This window comes from Lactuca saligna, chromosome 3 (genome assembly GCF_052625555.1).
Source record: "Lactuca saligna cultivar CGN05327 chromosome 3, ASM5262555v1, whole genome shotgun sequence".
In the NCBI taxonomy this organism is placed as follows: Eukaryota; Viridiplantae; Streptophyta; class Magnoliopsida; order Asterales; family Asteraceae; genus Lactuca; species Lactuca saligna.
In genome coordinates, this window is record NC_136419.1 from 42,368,794 (window position 1) to 42,388,719 (window position 19,926).

The following is a 19,926-nucleotide window of genomic DNA, read 5'->3' on the forward strand; positions in this document are numbered from 1 at the left end:
TCTAAATTTAACCCACTACTTAGCGATAAAGTATAAACTCCAATCTTGGTGACAGGTGTAACTTTCCTATTCCCCATGATTAAGTTTATTCTTCCTTGCTCCACATTCTCACTTCTTCCTAGTCCCTGCAAGTCACAACAAATATGAATACCGCAACCTGTATCAAGGACCCAAGATTTCGAATGGGGTGAGTTATTAGAAATGATAGTGTAAATACCTGCATGGTTGGGTTTGACTTTCCCATCCTTTACATCTTGCTGGTACTTTGGGCAGTTCCGCTTCCAATGAGCTTTTTCGTGGCAATAGAAGCATTCAGCCTCTTTTGGGTCAGAAGAAGGAGTAATGAAACCTTTCTTGGTTCCACTTGAAGAAGAGCCATCAAGGGTCCGAGCCTTGGTACCCTTTGAAGATCTCTTTCTCTTCCTCCCTCGACTCTGCCCGATTGCCAAGACCGGAGTTGTTTCTGGAGTAGGAGTGATAGCAACCGACTTCCCCTTAAGACCTGTTTCTGCGGTCTTGAGAAGTCCCTAAAGTTTGCTGAGGGTGACCTCTTCCTTGTTCATGTGATATGTCATGCGGAATTGATCATAGCACGATGGTAAGGAGTGCAAAATGATATCTATTGCAAGCTCCTCAGGGAAGTTCACATTGAGCTTCAGCAACCGATCCACATACCTTTGCATTTTCTGCATGTGGCTCGTGACGGACTCTCCGTCCTTCATCATGGTCGTTATCATGGAGCAGATGACTTCGTACCTCTCTTGTCGTGCACTTTGATGGTATCTTTCCATCAAATCTTGGTGCATTTCATAAGGGTAGAAGTCTTCATAAGACTTTTGGAGTTCAGCTGTCATGGTGGCTAACATGATGCAAGCCACCTTGGTTGCATCTCTTTCATGAGTATGAAAGTCAGCGATCTCCTGTGGAGTTGCAGTGGACTCGTCAATTTCCTTAAGCTCCTTGTCAAGGACATATTCTTTGTCCTCGTAGCGGGTAATCATCCTGATGTTTCTGATCCACTTATTGAAGTTGGATCCATCAAAGGTGACTTTCCCACACAGACTCATAAGAGTAAAGGAGCCATTAGGATTCGAGCCAGAAGCATTATTTGAAGACATCTGAAAAGAAGAACAAGTTTAGTTTAGATTTAAGAGAGTCCTTAATAAAACACCCAAATGTAATATTAAGGCTAGGATCCAATCACAATATAATATAACTTAGAAGAGGTATGCTGTAATCTAAGCTATACCATATTTGAAAGGTAGGTGAATGACGATTCACCAATTTCCACCACGAAAACCGAAATAATAAATATTTAGTTTTTATTGGTTTTAGAAATTCCTAGATTCTTTGAGATCCAATGAACTTTTCAAAGGCATGTTTCAATCTCGGGAGTGCCCTCCAGGTTTTGTGACTGGGATGCCGAGGATCACAAAACGAGGTGTGAAGTAACCATGCAAATCACTTGGTACCCTTAAAGTTTATCACTCAATCGATGTGCCGGTAAACCACACACGCTCCACCGATACTATAATAAACCTTAAGTCACCCTTTACCTACCTTGTTAAGTCCAAGTTAGTGTGCCGGTTAACCACACACGCTCCACCAACGACTCAGACAAAGTGTAAAGTGTAATTTCATGGATTAGCACCTTATTCACATTTTTCCTAAAGTAACTAAGATTGGGAATTTAATAAACATTTAGTTACTTTATATATTCATCATACTTTGAATGAGAATTTATAAGTCCTTGTCTTACCCGTTCGGCTAACGACCCTCCACCAGTCAAGCAAGCGGTGGGTGAGAATATTCACCCATTAAGTCACCATTTTATAGGCAACAACCTTATACCCACCTTATAGACCGGCTTCGTGAATGAGGCGTACTAGCGGTAAGACGACTTGTTCTTATACATATATATATAATTATTAAATCATCATAATATAAGTATAAGGGTTGAATTTTAACTTTTAAAATTCTAGGGGTTGGAACTTAAAGTTTTAACTTAACTTTACTTGTTCCAAAACTTGAGGGCAAGTTTTGTAACTTTCAAAACTTTTCATTTCTTGTAACTTATGTGTTTAATAGAGTAATAAAATGAAGACTCTTCATTTTTCTAACTCTTGTGTTTTTCTTAATGGTTTTAACTCAAGTGTGACTCTTGGTTTTCCATAACTTAAGGATAAGTTATGGACTCCATTAAAACACATTATGATCAAGAATTAAACTACCAAATAGGTTACAAATAATTCCTATGATCATCTAAAACATCATAAGAACAAGAACATGACTATGAACACAATCAAAAATTACATAAAACTTTGTAATTTTGATAACTAGTTGTTGTAAATGAATTAGCAAAGACATTACACCACCAAAAACAAGTTTTTAATTACCAAAACAGTTTAGGGTAATGTTTCTAATTCATTTTCCAGCAACTGAATCGAAATTCTGCACTCATTCGACCCTACTCGCCGAGTGCATAAATTGACTCGCCGAGTTGGTTGAAGATACTCATGGACTCGACGAGTCCCCCCAATAGACTCGACGAGTCCGTTCGCAGACAGCAAATTTTCGATTCTGTTTTCAACTTTTAAGCACAAATAAGAACAAAAAACCTGGCTCTGATACCACTGATGGGTTTTGAGCATTCTAACACTTCCTAAGTGTACATGCAACCCTAATAACCTTGGATCTATGTTTGTCTAATTTGTCATGCAAAGTTGATTTCCAAGGTTATATTACTATCTAGCATACATGGGGAACAATTTAAACATAAAGTATAGATAGAATAACTTACCTTGTTGTTGCTTGTGTTCCTTGAAACCTTGTGAGCCTAGCACCCCAAGTGGTGATGCCTCAAATGCTTCACACAACACCAAATGCTCTTGGAAGAACTTATGAGAGAATACACACTCTTCAAAAATCGGCCAAGCCCTCTATTACTTAGTGTGTATATGTGTAACCGATTTGGGAGGAGATCATATTACTTATATAGTGTTGACACATCTAGGGTTAAACCCTAATGTGTCATGACTCTTCATTTCCATGACCCATGGGTTTGTAACTCCCATGGAGCATCCTATGGGTGGAACCCAACTTGATGATCCATGGAGCCTTTTAGCCCACTATACAAGATATGGATGATTTACTTAATCAACCCATATATTTAATTAGTTATCTTTTGATCACTTAATTAATTCTAAATTAATTCTTGATCAAACTAATCAAATAATATTATTATTAATATATTAGAACTTATAATATATTAATAATCTCCAAGCGTTATTTCTCTCATTTAGTCTATCCAATTGCATGGTGCCATGCAACCCAAATGGACCATGCCGGGTCGGGTCAAGTACATACCAGAAATAGTTATGGACTTAGACACCTTATCCAACAGTTAATTTAAAAAAAAAACAGTTAAATATAAATATCAAAATATTTGAGAACTTTGAATTTATAAGAAATATAATGAATTATTATAATGAAAATGTTTTTTATGTTTTAAATTTAAACAAATAAAATAAATAATAAGTTTTAATTTTGGAAATTTTAAATAAAATGTAAGTTTATTAATAAAATTAATATCCATGTATTACTACATTTATTATAATTATTATATTAAAATATTATGTGAAACTAGTGTAGGATCCCGAGTTTTTTTACAAAAACATAACAGTTGGAAAAAGTATTTACAAGATAAGGGTAGTTTAAAACTTATTTACCAAGTAATTGTAGTTGAAAAACAAATAATAACAAACCCTTTTTTTATTCGTTAACTTCACGCGATTAATATTCACGCATTCTCTCACGTGTCCGTCATCAGTGTGTTGCCGCTACGAAAACAACCAGCGACAACGAGTCTCCCTACACTCATCCTAATTGCCTACAATCCATTTACAATTACCTGAATTTCTTATTGTAATTGCGTTGTTCATGAAGTTGTAGGTAAGTAAATTTTCTTGGATTCTTTGTTTAATTTGTCCTTTGTCAATGGTTTTGGTTGGAGATTGTGTATTGTTTTTTTAGTCAACAATTGTATAGTATAGAAATTAATTTGATTATGATTCACTGTTACCGATTCAACTTTCTTTCGTCACTTTCCATTCCATTAGAGCATATGGTATGGGCAACTTGAAGTGGTTTTATGACAAGAAGCAACAAGAAGAGGGGGTGGTGTTCATGGTCTTATAACACCATGTTAAGAGGAGAGATATAGAAAGAGAGAGATAGATAGATAGATAGATAGATATAGAGAGAAAGAGAGAATTTAGGCAACCAATAGAAAATCACGTTGCATCTAGTCATGGCCACAACAAGAAGCAACACAACTAGATACAACAAGAAGGGAGGGAGGGGTGTTGATGCTTCTTAAGGGTGTTGAGGATGCTCCACCTCAGCAACAACGAGATGCAACATGACCCATACCTTATACTCTTATATATTTGTGTATTAATTTAATCTTATGCTATCATATAGTGATTTTTTTTATATATTTATAGGTTTTATAACCAAAACATTATGGAGTGTTTTCTTTTGTATATGTTTATAGGTTTTATAATCAATTAAATATGCTTTATATTAATGTTTTATTTTATATGAAATTATGTTTTGTATTAATGTGTTATATTATATGACTTTTTTTTTAATGTTTTGTTGTTTATAGATTGTCATCAATATGCCATCAAAATTTGTTACATTGTTGTGTTATCGTGATGGTAAAATTTGTGATGGTGAAGAAGGTATAACCTACAACAAGCCTCCAAGTAAAGATATCAAGGTTCAATATGGAACACAATTCAATGACTTAATCAAACAAATTCATATCGCGACATCAATTGATAGACAACAATGTCATATTAAAGTAATTTGCAGATACCCATCAGTTGTTGGAAAGGTAATGAAATATATACCTCTCCCAATCAAGGACGATAATGACGTTGAGATCATGTTTGATGTGCTTAGTCTCCATCAAGAACTAAGCAACATAGATTTATACTTAGAGGTTGAAGTTAGTGGCAATAAAGATCACACGAATATAACACCTAGGTATGAAGACTTATTTGATACATCATTTTTTTTAAACTCTTTTTTACTTATATTAATTTGTTGTTGATTATTTTTTTGTAACATTACTTGCAGAACTCATGAACCGATTTTGATAGAACAAGAAACAAACACCAATTTATTACCCACTATGAATCATACTGTCAGTTTGACAGACATGATTTTGAACAAGGACTTTAACATAATTTCCCAATTTGCGGTTGTGAACAATGATATGAATAGTGGGTTTGACATGGACAATGAAAAAGACGAAAGTGGAGATGAATGTGAAATTGAGAATGGGAGAAATGCAACCGTAGAAGGAGATGACATTGAGGTATCTTCTAGTTTTAATACTCTCTCCGTCACAATATTATTGTCCACAGACAAAAAACACACAGATTAAGAAAAACATTAATTATCACTAACTTTATATAATAAAATTATAGTTTTGTCCTTACTTTGCATTTAATGTTCTATTAAATGCTTAGTTGGTTAAGTAATAATGAGGGGATATTTTGGTAAAAATATTATTTATTTTTAGAAGTTGATTGTTATTTTGGGACAAACCAAAAAGGAATGATGAACTATAATTTTGGGGCGGAAGGAGTAGTTTAGAAGGAATAGATGTGGCTAATGATGACAATTGGATGGTATCACACTCTCAAAGTAAAAATGATTTAACTCAAGAGTTAGGAGATTTTTTTTTTAAATAAGGATGAACTTATCAGAGCTATCAAACTTTATACGATTAAAAAGCATCAACAATATGAAGTGGTTGAAACATGCCCAACAATTTGGAAGGTAAGATGTAAGTTATGCTCACAAACAAGTTGTAAGTGGCAACTGTGTGCATGTAAACATCAACGCAGTGGTTATTTTGAAATAACATGATACATTGGTCCACATACTTGTTTTCAATATAGAATTACTCAAGACCACCCAAATCTAGATGCAAACTTGACCGCTCAAGAAACTGAACACCTTATAAAGGAACAACCATCTATTAGTGTTCCTACTTTAAGAGCTTAAATAGTTGATAAATTTGGATATACTCCTTCGTACAAGAAGGTATGGGTGGGAAAGCAGAAGGCAATTGAACACATATTTGGAAACTGGGAGGAATCTTATATTGCTTTACCAAAGTTTCTTGTTGCACTTCAGTGTTTCAATCCAGGGACTGCAGTTGAATGGTGCACTGCTAGATTGAGTAATGTGGATCAAGTGGAGAGTAGTAATGTGGATCGGGTAGAGTTCAGGTGTGTTTTTTGGGCTTTTGTGCCATCTATCCGTGGATTTGAGCATTGTCGGCCTGTTATTAGCATTGATGCGACACATTTATATGGTAAATACAAGGGCAAGATGATGATTGCAATGGGGGTTGATAGTAATAATCAGATTTTTCCTATTGCATTTGCTATTGTTGAGAATGAATCATATAATAATTGGTATTGGTTTCTTAGTTATGTTAAGAAACATGTGGTGAAAGAGCGTGATGGCATTTGTTTAATATCTGACCGACATAGTGGAATCTTAAAGGTTGTTAATGAACAAGGATCTCCATGGTTAGAGCCACAAAGTTTTCACAGGTTTGTTTTTTTTTATTAACCACTTTTATGATAAATTTAATTTAAAACTCACATTTAAGCATTTTTTTACATGTATTGTTTGCGACATTTTGTCAACAACTTCCATGACAAGTTTCACAATTCACATCTGAAAGTTTTAGCTTTGTGACATCCCCAAAATCTCGGTCAGAAAAGACCGATTTCATTTATGCTTTTTAAAATAATTTTCAGAGTAAATCCTTTTAATTTTAAAAGAGATGCGGAATTTGTTCCCAAAAACAAAACATGATAAAATAGATATTTATCAAAACATTTCATAAAGAAATATGATTTCATATCATAATCAAAAGACGGGATGTCATGTTCCGATACAGATCATAAAGCATAAACGATAGCATTACAAGTCATTCAACAAATACATACATATACAGACTTGTAAACAAAACAACTTGATGTTCGCCCATCTTAAGCTCTTGCGCCACTTCCTGTAAAATAAATCAACTGAGTGGGTCAGGCTTGGGAGCCTGGTGAGCATATAGGGTTTTCAACCCACAATAATTATATTTAATTTCAACAATCAACAATAAACCCGATTACCCATTCCCGTTATCCTCACCTTACGTTCCTAAAAATAACGTCTATTATAAGGAACCTATTTCAGGATTTTTCATCGGGACGGACATTACTGCAGAGGGGCTTCCTCAACATTAAGTGTCCTAAAGGCAACCATGTGGGGGATAGAGTACACCGGTGAACACGTCGTTCACAACACCTACAGGTAATGAGCCTGCTAGTGTTCCACGGGACAGTCTAGAATAGTCCGTGGTCGTCATCCATACTCTGCTGAATGACTAGAATAACACCAATAACACCGAGGGCTCTCATCTGTTTATTACACACCAATTATCTACCCATGTTCTACCCAACATATTAGTAGATAAAAATATACGTTTTTATACATAGTTTAAAAACCTGTATAACATGCTTTAAGCAATACATATTCCACATAACAGATGAGGCATACACACATAACACGTATTTAATAGAGAATACATCATATCTATAAGATAGAAGAGAGTGAATATACATTCACACGTATAACAACCAAATATATACACATAACACGTATTTTATAGGAAATACTTCATAATATTGCGTTGGAATGAAAATAACTACACACTCACTTGATCAAAAGATGATCGGGCAGCACTACGGCTTGCAGAAGAGGTGTTTCTCCGTAGATCTGGAAGATCTTCACAAAACCGGGCTCCTCGCGGGCAGCGTTTCGGCTCTGGAATAACGCTCTTCGGGATCCTCGTGTCACACCCCCAAACCAAGGATGGCGGAAACGTCCGGGGGTGGAGGACTTCATGTAGAGTATCACAACAATGAGTATAATAGTGTTCAAAGTAAATACAACCAACACAAACATAATTGAAAACGTTACATCAAAGCACATGTTTACATGATTCACATCAATTACATTATAATACAAAATGAACTGTTTGACGATTTATCGTCCCATCCTCAAAACGTTGTTGATTTCCTGTTTTCACTGAATTCCTGAGAATACAAGTAGTTTTGAAAAGTGTCAACACAAAGGTTGGTGAGTTCATAAGAGATTTCATTGGAAAAGTAAATCGTTTTCCTTGTAAAAGCGTTAGAATATGTATCCAGAAAATCCGATATTTTCTTTAAATCTGCGTAATGTAGTCTTATGACTGAAGACCAAAATGTATAAGTAACCTTTCTTATTAATAGAAATTGTTATGCACTTAAATGGACATGGACGCATTTGAATTAAATGAAATTTCTGTATGTTCTCATGTTCGTTTATACTTTATATATATGTAGTCCTAAATTAGAGGACCGAGAAATAACAAGTATTGACCATACTTAAAAGTATAAATGTGGTTTCAAATGATGTGTAGTCGTAACTACCAAAACCATAAGTGTACAGTAATATCTGTACTCATAGAGATAAAAAGGTGATTTTAAATCGACATAAAACTCGTTTAGGTTTTAAAAATAAAATCCCGTAAACTTATGGATTGTTATATCCCTATGTGAGTCGCTATAATCATACTATGACTATGTGAACCTGCCACGACGTTCTCAGTGTTGCGAAAAATAAAATGACATTTGTCACCCGTAGACCTGCAGGTCCAACTGTAGCTAGCAGCAAGGTGTGGGGTGTCAAACCCAATATAGATCTATATACAAGTATCACGTTCTCCCTCAAGGAGATTCTGATTATAACTACCAGGAATTATATCCCGCACTCGGACGTACGGGGAGAGAGAGAGAGAGAGTCTCACAATATAGGTTAACAAGTTTACGTGAAATGTGTGTGAATATAAATATTTCTTGTATGAATGTACCCTTCTTGTACGAGTGCGTTGAGTGATGTATCATAAACTATACCTATTATAGTTTATCTAAAATGTATATAATATGCATGAACTCTTTTATGGAAATGTATTAGTGTTATGAATTTATCAAACTATACTTTTTATAGTTAAATAATACGTTTCTAAAATGAATGAATAATATTTAATATGAATGACTTAGTTTCAGTTCATAATGATAAACTAACAAGGAAACACATTCAAATATTAGAACTTATAATTATACACTTTGCTCAACATAATACAAAGTGTTATGATATTTACATGCTGTTGGCTAACTTTAGCAATTCTGCCCAGTTTTGGAAAAATCATAGAAAAATCATACGAAGTCAAAAACTAGATCCGTAACTTCTGAGAGTTCACAAAATGTGTCTAGTTTGCTCATAATTTTTATCACAATTTATAATGACCTCTAACTTGGGTGAAAAAGTCCAAAATCACAGACTGGTCCGGATTGTTGTTTGAAATGATAGGCAGTTTTGTAAAAATCACCATAAATTGTAGAAAAATCGTATGGAGATGTGCAAGTAGTCATTTTAAATCTACAAACTTGAACTATTTGCACCTTGTACAGTTTAGAAAACAAAAATGTTTAAGAGGCCCAAAACAGCCCGTGAATGGAGTTGAACTTTTCTGATGAAGGCTGTTAGAAAATTTTAGTTATGTTCTTAGTGTTTTAACTTGTATTCCCCCCCTGAAAACTTGAGAAATCATGAGAATGTAGGGGTATGAACTCACCTTGAGTGATTTCAGTAGATAAGTGTTGAAGAAGAGAAGTGTTCAACCTAAGAACACTTGAAGAATCACTTGAAGATTCGAAGCTCTAACATAAATATAATGGAGTTTGTGTAAGATATCCATGATTTGAGTGGAAATAAGTGAGATAATCATAAAGAGAATGGATTATGCTTACCAAATGTGGAGGAAAAACTCAAGCTCAGCCCTTGAATCTCGAATTTCTAGAGAGATAAAGTGAGAGAGGAAAGAGTTTGATCTTCTTGTGAAATGAGAGTAAATGAGAGAAGTGAGGAGAGAGGATGAATATTCAGCTCTAAAAACGTGGGAATGAGTGTAATATGAGTGTAAGGGACATTGAAGTGACCTAGGTAAGGTGGGGAGGTATGGTTAGTCAAAGAGTGGGTGTGGGGTGGTTGCTTGTGACATTGGATAAGGCAAAGTCAACACTCCACCTTTAATAATTCACCCACTTGATTTTTATTATTTAAATAATGATTTTCATCAAAATATGTTTAAATTATGAATATTTAGGGTTTATTATGTTAAAATATAATTTCTGGAGAAAATCCCGCTTTAAAATCACGAAAACGGGCTTAAAATGTTAAAAATATCAAAAATGGGCTAAAAGTGACAATTTTACGAATTCTGGCCGAGGCTCGGCCTCCTGATGCTGAACCGAGAGAGAGAGGGAGGCAGAACCGAGAGGAGAGAAGGGAGAGGGTAGGAACCGAGAGGGGGAGGAGAGAACAGAGGGCGAGGAGCGGAGATCAGAGACCGAGCGAGAGAATAGAGATCAGAGACCGAGGCTCGGTTCGGCGATAAAAGGCGAGAATGTCAGAACCGAGCGAACTGTAGTGAACAGGACTTTCGGTTCGGGTGAACAGTACCTTCGGTTCGGTTCCTACTGGGCTCGGGTTTGGTTCCTCCTGCTCTTGGGTTCGGTTCCTCCTGCTCGGGTTCGGTCCTCTTACTTTCGGTCCCTAAGAGGACCTTCGGGTTCTAAGGAACTTCGCCTCTTATAAGAGGGTTTCGGTTCCTAAGGTCCATTTTTCTTGTTTTTATCCCGTTTTAAGCCGTTTTTGACCCGGTTAAGGGTCGGAATGACCCGAATGATTCTAAAAAGTTACGGGAAGCTTTTGAGAGAGATTTGGGAGAGATTTCACATACTTGGAGAGATTTGGGAGAGATTTGACATTCTTGGAGAGATTTCTCATGCAAGGAGATGTTTGAGAGAGGTTTCACATACTTGGAGAGATTTGTCATACAGAGAGATATTCGAGAGAGATTTCACATACTTGGAGAGATTTGGGAGAGATTTCACATACTTAGAGAGACTTGGGAGAGATTTAACATACTTATAGAGATTTCTCATACAAAGAGAGTTTTGGGAGAAGTTTCACATACTTAGAGAGATTTGGGAGAGATTTAACATACTTATAGAGATTTCTCATACAAAGAGAGTTTTGGGAGAAGTTTCATAATGTGAATTTTAGTACTCATGGGAAAATTGAGTCAAACGGTTTGACTTGCTGACTTTAGTTGACTTTGACTTAACCGAAATTTGACGGTTGTCATATCATCCCCCCGTTAGAGGGAATTTCGTCCCGAAATTTGAAGTTAGGCAAGGAGTAGGCATGAATAATCAAGCCGAGAAGTGAGGATACTTCCTAATCGACTGACTCACGCGCTCCCATGTGACTCTAGGTCCATGGTTAATATTCCAGCGAACTTTCACTAATGGGAAGTGGCGTTGTTTCATCCGCTTGACCTCGATCCATAGTCACCATGGTTCTTCTAAGAAGGTGAGGCTCTTGTGGAACTCGATCTCGTCGAGGGGAATTGCAAGAGTCTCATCGGATAGGTACTTCTTGTAAATTTGGGACGTGTTGGGTAGAGTGTACTTTACCAAACTCGCGGGAGTAGAATGAAGGAGCGAGTTACAGGGCTGATTCTGACAAGAATCTCGAAAGACACAATTATTTGGGGTATTGGCTTTCCATGCTTTCCGAAGCGTACTAAGCCTTCCCAGAGTGAGTGTCTCTAAAGGAATTTCGTCGGTTATACCGGTGTTCTAAAGGTTTCTTCTTCTTGTTTCTCTTCCTGTCAAGGGTTGCTCCCTTTAGGGTCAAAGTTGGGAGGGGGTTCGTTTTTTTTTTTTTTTTTTCGAGAAGTTCCAAAGGAATTAAGACGGTAGGTCAGCAAGACCCAGAATTTTTGGCGTATTTCTGCTAACGCCTTCGATGCTGATTGTTTCTCAACGGTTTTGATCAATTGAAAGGGTCCTCATGAATTTCCCACCTTGGTAACGATGTGTCTTGCGAATTGAACTCCTCAATTCCAAAACTCGTATCTAGAGAACTTCGGGTAATACTTCTCTGATCGTAATGCTTTCGTGGTTTGTTTTAACTGTTCTCCTTGGTTTCCTTCTTACTACGAGGGTAGATACGTAAGTCATTTGCAATGACGATGATGAACTGATCCTAGCAAGAAGGGTATATCCTATTTATTACGTTCATGACTCCAACGAGTGGTTTGGTCCTATCCGAGGGTTATCACTACGAACTTTCAGCGTCTGCATCGAAATTGGAGGATTGTTCTCGGATATCCTTCTTCAATACTCGTGACTGGTGATATTCGGATCTTAGGTCCAATTCCTGAAGGGTACCTCGTTTCTTGAGGTTGGTCGGCCTATTCGTCAATGCGAGGCAGATAGTAAAGGTTTCTATTAGAGATGTTGTCGGGGCCTCTGAAATCGATGGAATTGTGAGCAATTTGTCTTTCTAATTTGAAGAATAGGACGAGAACTTTTCAGGGTGAGAAACTTGGTTCTTCAATTTCATTGTTGAGTAGTTCGACAGGTTTGACCTGACAGCTCTTGTAGCTCGGTAGGAAGTATGTGGGTTTGGTTTACGCGACTATGCCTTTTTTGAATGATAGGACATTCACTCGTTCTTCTGGGCAACCTTAGCCCGAAGCTCATGGCAGGACTTGTACTCTATCTGTCCCAAGCTTCTATGCTTGAATTTTGTCTGCTACATGCGCGACATTCCCGAAGGTCTCCCGTATATACATGTGATAAGGCTTCGGGAAATATGACACTCCTCTGGTTCGTGTTTTGGAGTTTCACAGCGAGAGATGACCCAAGGGTCCGTGATGGGTGTTTATGAGAGATGATAGTTTCGATATTCAGGGGATAGGCGAAAAGCCCTTTTTGTAGTCGTTTAAATCAAAAAGACGGGGGCCATTTTTCTTGTTTTGGAGTTTCACAGCGAGAGATGACCTAAGGAACTTCGCCTCTTATAAGAGGGTTTCGGTTCCTAAGGTCCATTTTTCTTGTTTTTATCCCGTTTTAAGCCGTTTTTGACCCGGTTAAGGGTCGGAATGACCCGAATGATTCTAAAAAGTTACGGGAAGCTTTTGAGAGAGATTTGGGAGAGATTTCACATACTTGGAGAGATTTGGGAGAGATTTGACATTCTTGGAGAGATTTCTCATGCAAGGAGATGTTTGAGAGAGGTTTCACATACTTGGAGAGATTTGTCATACAGAGAGATATTCGAGAGAGATTTCACATACTTGGAGAGATTTGGGAGAGATTTCACATACTTAGAGAGACTTGGGAGAGATTTAACATACTTATAGAGATTTCTCATACAAAGAGAGTTTTGGGAGAAGTTTCACATACTTAGAGAGATTTGGGAGAGATTTAACATACTTATAGAGATTTCTCATACAAAGAGAGTTTTGGGAGAAGTTTCATAATGTGAATTTTAGTACTCATGGGAAAATTGAGTCAAACGGTTTGACTTGCTGACTTTCGCATACGAGCTCCGTTTTCGACGTTATTTATATCCACGCGAAGGTCAGACCATACTCTACAACTTTCATTTAGACTCCGTCGGCTAATTTTGACTTTTATTTTTATTATTTATTTTTAGAAGGTCGGGACAGAAAAACTTCGTTATAAATTCATAACTTCTTCGTCTGACGTCCGTTCTCGCCTAACTTTTCATTGCTTCGCTACTAACAACAAGATCTTCGATTCTCATTTAGATTGTTTTGGCTAAAAACCGCTCGATCTCAAATCGAGTATTCGGGCTGTATACTGCTAAGTCGAAACTTCATAAAATCATAACTTCCTCATACGAAGTCAGATTTGGGCGTTCCTTTTATGCACGCTCTCGGTTTAACGAAATCTACGACTTTCGTTTACGTTGGTAAGGCTAAATATCGCTCTACCTTAAATTCATATTTTACGTCACTCGGCGTCGTGTCGGTTCTGTCGCGAAACTTCGACAGGTCATAACTTCTTCGTTATAACTCGGATTTTGACATTCCTTATATCTCCGGAATCCTTGTTTCAACCACTACAACTTTATGCAAAGATGTCGGGCTTATCTCACACTTTAATTTTGATGCTTATTTTATTCTTAATTCATTAAATTATAAAAATTAAGAAAATACACACATAAATCACATAATTCACAAATAATACATTTTTATTATTTAAAATTTAGTTACAAAGGTTAACCTAGACTATTACATTGCTAAAAATGGCAAGCCCAGAAACACGGGCGTTACAAGCTTACCGTGCCGGACGCCAGAATCAAGTTCGCAAGTTTAACTCTATCATGGAAGAAATTGGTAAACTTAATGCACAAGCTCGCTAATGGCTCGAGGGGCATTCACTTCGTAGATGGACACTTGCACATGATGGTGGAAAGCGTTACGGTTTACTCACAACAAATATGTCTAAGATTTTTAACAGTGTACTCAAAGGTGCTCGTTTTTAGCAATAACTTCGTGTGTCCAACTTACATTCTATAGATTGGTTCACTACTTTGATGTGAGGCGTTCTTTGGGATATGTTGCTCAAGCTAATGGAGATGTGTTTAATCCACACGTTGTTGCAAAACAAGCAGCATCAATGACAAAAGCTAGTGCACATACCTTGAAATCTTTCAACTGGGCGAAAGGAATATTTGAGGTGGTTACTAAAAAAGGCAAAAATGTGCAAGTAGTTGATTTAGAGAAAAAAACTTGCACTTGTGGTAAGTGGGAAATATATAAATATCCGTGCTCTCATGTATTGAGTGCATGTGCATTTCTTTCTTTAAATACGAGTCAATATATTCAACAATTTTACTCAATTTTTGAGTATTCTGATACTTGGGCACCTGAGTTTTTCCCAGTTCCTCATGAAGCATATTGGCCCGAGACATCTATTAGACAAATGCTTCCAAATTCAGAGCTAAAACGAAAGGAAAAAGGTCATCCTCACTCGACAAGGCTACAAAATGGAATGGATATTAAAGACGGAAAAAAGGTTAATCTTTGTGGATTGTGTAGACAAAGCGGTCATAATCAAAAAAACATGTCCCTCTAAACCTAGAAAACGACCTGCTGATGTGTAATTGTGGTTGATCAAGTAGGATTTATTAGAATTTTTTTAGTGATGTTTGATTGTATAAGATTTATGCAAGGTATATATTTGTATTTATGACCTTTGATGGTTGTTTTTAGTTTTGTTACTTTTGTGATTATGCTTTTATTCATAAAAGTTAGAAAAAAATTATATGTTGTTTTGTCAAGAATTAAACAACTGTTGATATAGAATTATTAAGAAAAAATAACATCCGCAATATTTATTACTTGATAATTTAGCTTAAAATTGTTTTGAACAAGTTTAAGTGATTTTATTAATCACTCGAGCAAATATGCTTTTAACAAAAAACTATTTTAACAAAATAAAAAGAAAAAAAACTTTGATATAATAAAGACATGATCATTTCTTTTAATTTTAATTATAAATTCTTACTATAAAAATTATGGTGGATAGATATTATCTATAACTCATTTTTTTTATTGTAAAATTGGTTTAAAGCAGTGTAAAAATCTCGATTAGGTCCCGATTAATCTTCGATTAATCCCTAGGCGTTACTCGACCGATTAGAGAGCGCCTAACGATTAATCTATGCATACAAAATGACTGAAACAGTAGAACCCGATGAATTTTTAACATTTTGAAGAAGTTATATCTCAATAGAAACTATTTGAGGTATGATTAATGTTGTATTTATCATATTAACCTATTTTATTATGATACTAGTGGTATTTATGAACTTTTATATGATATTAGTCATATTTAATTTTTTAAAATCTAACAAATTAGTAATTAATGGTCCCCAATTAATTCCCCGGTTAATCTCCGCCTAGCCGATTAATCCCTTAACCCCAGTCCACCGATTAGCTAACGTCGAACGATTTTTACAACATTGGTTTAAAGTAAGTAAAAATTCGAGTGAAATTGATTTATGTATATTCCATTTAATTTAAATTGATAAGTAACTATAAATACCAAAATACCATGTTTTGGTAATTATATTGGGAACTACCACACATTGTAAATATTTTTAAAAAGTACCATGCCTTAGTACAAAACTCGTAGGATCTCATGCGTTGCATGGGTTAGATAGGTGTTTGTTTGTTTTTTTTGTGGAATGTATATGTTTGAATTAATTGAAGGGACAAAATGAATGGTAAAAGTTGAAAGCTTAACAGTGATAATATTAAGATCTTTGTTATGTTTGATGGGTCATGTGTAGGTGGTAGCTTTTGTAAATTGGCTTGGAAATCGTTTGATACTATTTATAGACATACACATTAAACATATAATTAAAACTCAATATTCCGTGGACAAACACTGAATTACGTATATAGGCACTACATGAAAAGAACATGGATTTTTAGTTAGGAGGGTGAGTTGCCATTGTTCTCTATCGAATTGAAGAAATAATAAGAAATAACGGGAAAAGCAAATTAATAAAAACATACAGTAAAAAAGAGAAGAAGGGTACCAGGAGAACGAGGGTAATAGTTAAAAAGAGAATGATTTTTTTGTACCATAAGTTCTATTACTAATAAGGATATTGAGTTTTAATTATATGTTTAATTTAATAAAATAGAAAAAATTCATAAAATAATATAAAAAGCTAATTTAAAATAACTACAAAATAACATTTGACAAATTAAATGAGAATGCGACGAGTAAAAAAAATAAAAAATAAAAAACTTACATTTATTTCTTATATCGTATTATAAAAACTAAAAACATACGGAGATTATCTACCGTTAATATGAAGGGTATCTTAGTCAAATCAAAACAATGGATAAAGAACAAAATACGTGGCATCCAATGGTAATAGCTATATCCTCATTTCCCTACATGCAAATGAGAGGTCCAAACTTTCCAAAACTCAAAATAATCAACTGCTTCGTCATTCCACCATAATCATATACACTACCACACACTCATATCATCCATCGGTTGATACAGAAAGTCAACGTCACAACTCAAAATCAGAAGACTCTCCACCACACAACACAGTAGTCCTCCCACAGCAAATCAATCCAACCAGCAAGTTCAAAAAGCGTCAGGGTGATGAAGCTCACACTCATTTCACTCGTCAACCACAACCAATTCGTTCTCCAATTTCAAGTTTTCTGAAATGGCGAGACCAGTTTCCATTGAAGTATGGAACCCTAATGGCAAATACAGAGTTGTTAGCACAAAATCCATGCCGGGTACACGCTGGATTAATTTACTGGTTCAACAAGATTGTCGTGTTGAAGTAAGTAGTTTTGATTAATCTTCACATGATCAATTTCAAATTGGATTTTCTAATTGTCGATCGATGTTTTTTATGTTTCAGATATGCACAGAGAAGAAAACGATACTATCTGTTGAAGACATCATTGCTTTGATTGGAAATAGGTGCGATGGAGTTATCGGCCAGGTAACGTTTCGTAATTCAGATTGCTTTTGTTTATCGACGCTTGTATTTCCACTTTAATTTGGGGCTTTTTGGTGATTCTGGATTCTTTAGAGTTGCTATGAATCTGGAAACTGATTTCCTTTATTGAATATTTGTCGATTTTGGGTTTTAGTTGACTGAAGACTGGGGGGAGACATTGTTTTCTGCATTGAGCAAAGCAGGTGGAAAAGCTTTCAGCAACATGGCTGTGGGTTACAACAATGTTGATGTCAATGCAGCAACCAAGTATGGTGTTGCTGTTGGAAACACTCCTGTGAGTTCATACTTCATAATCATATTAATAATATAAGTATAAATTTTTATTATCTTCACAAAACCAACAATCTGAATTAAAACTTCAAAAACTATGATTTATGCGCAGGGTGTACTTACAGAGACCACAGCAGAGTTAGCAGCATCACTTTCACTTGCTGCTTCAAGAAGGATAGTTGAAGCTGATGGGTTCATGAGAGCTGGCCTATACGATGGATGGCTTCCACATCTGTAAAATCTCATATTTACCCTTCACCAAAACCAAAACATTTTCTCCTTTATTGGAATTGTTTAAACGATTACTCTTTTATTAATTTGTTGCAGGTTTGTGGGGAATTTGCTTAAAGGACAAACTGTTGGTGTGATTGGAGCAGGTCGTATTGGATCTGCATACGCTAGAATGATGGTAAGGGTTGGAAAATTACAATCTTACCCTTTTGTGATTAAACTAAACTTGAAAAAGAAAAACATTTGGTTGATTATCAGATTGAAGGATTCAAGATGAACTTAATTTATTATGATCTTTACCAAGCCACACGTCTAGAGAAGTTTGTTACAGCTTATGGTCAATTCTTGAAAGCCAGTGGCGAAGAACCTGTCACATGGAAACGCGCATCATCAATGGATGAGGTTCTTCAAGTAGCTGATGTCGTAAGTTTTTCCATAATTACCCCTTCATATTTATTTTAATATTTATATCTATTTGATGTTTGGTTTTGCTATAATGATTACATAGATAAGTCTACACCCAATATTGGACAAAACCACATATCATCTCATCAACAAAGAACGCCTCTCGAAGATGAAAAAGGTAAAATCCGTAATTTCACATTTGAAAAAACGTGAAATGACAAACATGTCCTCGTAAGGCTAATTTAGTCAAATCTGAAATATAGGAAGCAATCCTTATAAACTGTAGTCGAGGACCTGTGGTTGATGAAGAAGCTCTTGTGGAGCATTTGAAGCAAAATCCAATGTTTCGAGTTGGGCTTGATGTTTTTGAGGATGAACCATACATGAAACCTGGGTTAGCTGACATGAAAAACGCCATTGTTGTCCCTCATATTGCTTCTGCATCAAAGGTAAATAAGTTTTTATATATTGTTTATATTTTTTAAATCATTATTATTTTTGTTTTCTCATATATTTGTTTATGTTTATGCAGTGGACTCGTGAAGGAATGGCCACACTAGCTGCACTAAACGTATTGGTATGCAACTGTTAAGTACATATGATAACAATGTGCTTTATTTAATTACATTTATGTTTATAATTTGAAATGAATGAGATTTGTAACTTTGTTTTTGCATTTTGTTGAAAATATATGTATAGGGAAAAATCAAAGGGTTTCCAACCTGGTCAAACCCAAACCAAGTAGACGCGTTTTTGGATGAGAACACACCACCTCCATCAGCATGCCCAAGCATTGTCAATGCGAAACAACTAGGTAACTAGAAAGAGTATATAAAAATTTATAAAAAATGCATTGACATAAATTACAACTTATTATATATAATTATTGTTGAATACTTACAGGGCTACCCGTTTCCAAACTCTAAAGATGGGCAATGATTCTCTTGGATGACACTGCGTACGTATTCCATTGATTACTGTCTACATGTGTATTGCTTATGCTCACTACTCTATGTATATTTGCAATGTGCAAGTGGAATTGCATTCGATATGTATTGTGGTTTGTATCTAGTTTGCTTTGATTCTTGAGGTAAGTCGATAGTGTATTATCATACAATACGAGTAATGGTGTACCCCTTAGTCTTGGTCTTTTTTCAAGAAAATAGTAACCTAAAATTTTCTTATTTATTTAAATGAAATTCAAACATATGATAGGAACACCAAAAGGCGAAAAACAATAACTCCGAACATGAACGTTGGTTGTTTAGGTTCGTTCATTTAAGTTAGCCGGACAAATGAATGAACACGAATGGATAAATGAACAGGTTTTCTTATTCATGTTCGTTCGCTTAAGTTTGTAACATGCTAAACGAATATAAACGAACGGAAATAAACAAACATAATTAAACATATAATATAGTAATGTAATCAAATATAATTGAA

At 35.5% G+C, this 19,926-nt stretch overlaps 2 protein-coding genes across 2 annotated transcripts; both read left to right on the top strand.

The window, feature by feature from the left end:
- The first annotated feature begins 4,128 nt into the window (after positions 1-4,128).
- On the top strand, positions 4,129-15,149 carry LOC145035425 (uncharacterized). Its single transcript, XM_078983970.1, has 5 exons — positions 4,129-4,188; positions 4,670-5,052; positions 5,146-5,386; positions 6,121-6,638; positions 14,591-15,149. The coding sequence occupies exons 1-5, from the start codon at positions 4,129-4,131 to the stop codon at positions 15,147-15,149; spliced, it is 1,761 nt and encodes a 586-aa protein (XP_078840096.1).
- Positions 15,150-17,202: 2,053 nt separating this feature from the next.
- HPR (hydroxypyruvate reductase) lies at positions 17,203-19,534 on the top strand. The gene is made up of 11 exons (XM_078984505.1): positions 17,203-17,394; positions 17,476-17,559; positions 17,711-17,851; positions 17,960-18,081; positions 18,175-18,256; positions 18,337-18,501; positions 18,587-18,661; positions 18,747-18,932; positions 19,016-19,060; positions 19,183-19,297; positions 19,387-19,534. The coding sequence occupies exons 1-11, from the start codon at positions 17,272-17,274 to the stop codon at positions 19,407-19,409; spliced, it is 1,161 nt and encodes a 386-aa protein (XP_078840631.1). The 5' UTR covers positions 17,203-17,271; the 3' UTR covers positions 19,410-19,534.
- The last annotated feature ends 392 nt before the right edge of the window (positions 19,535-19,926 follow it).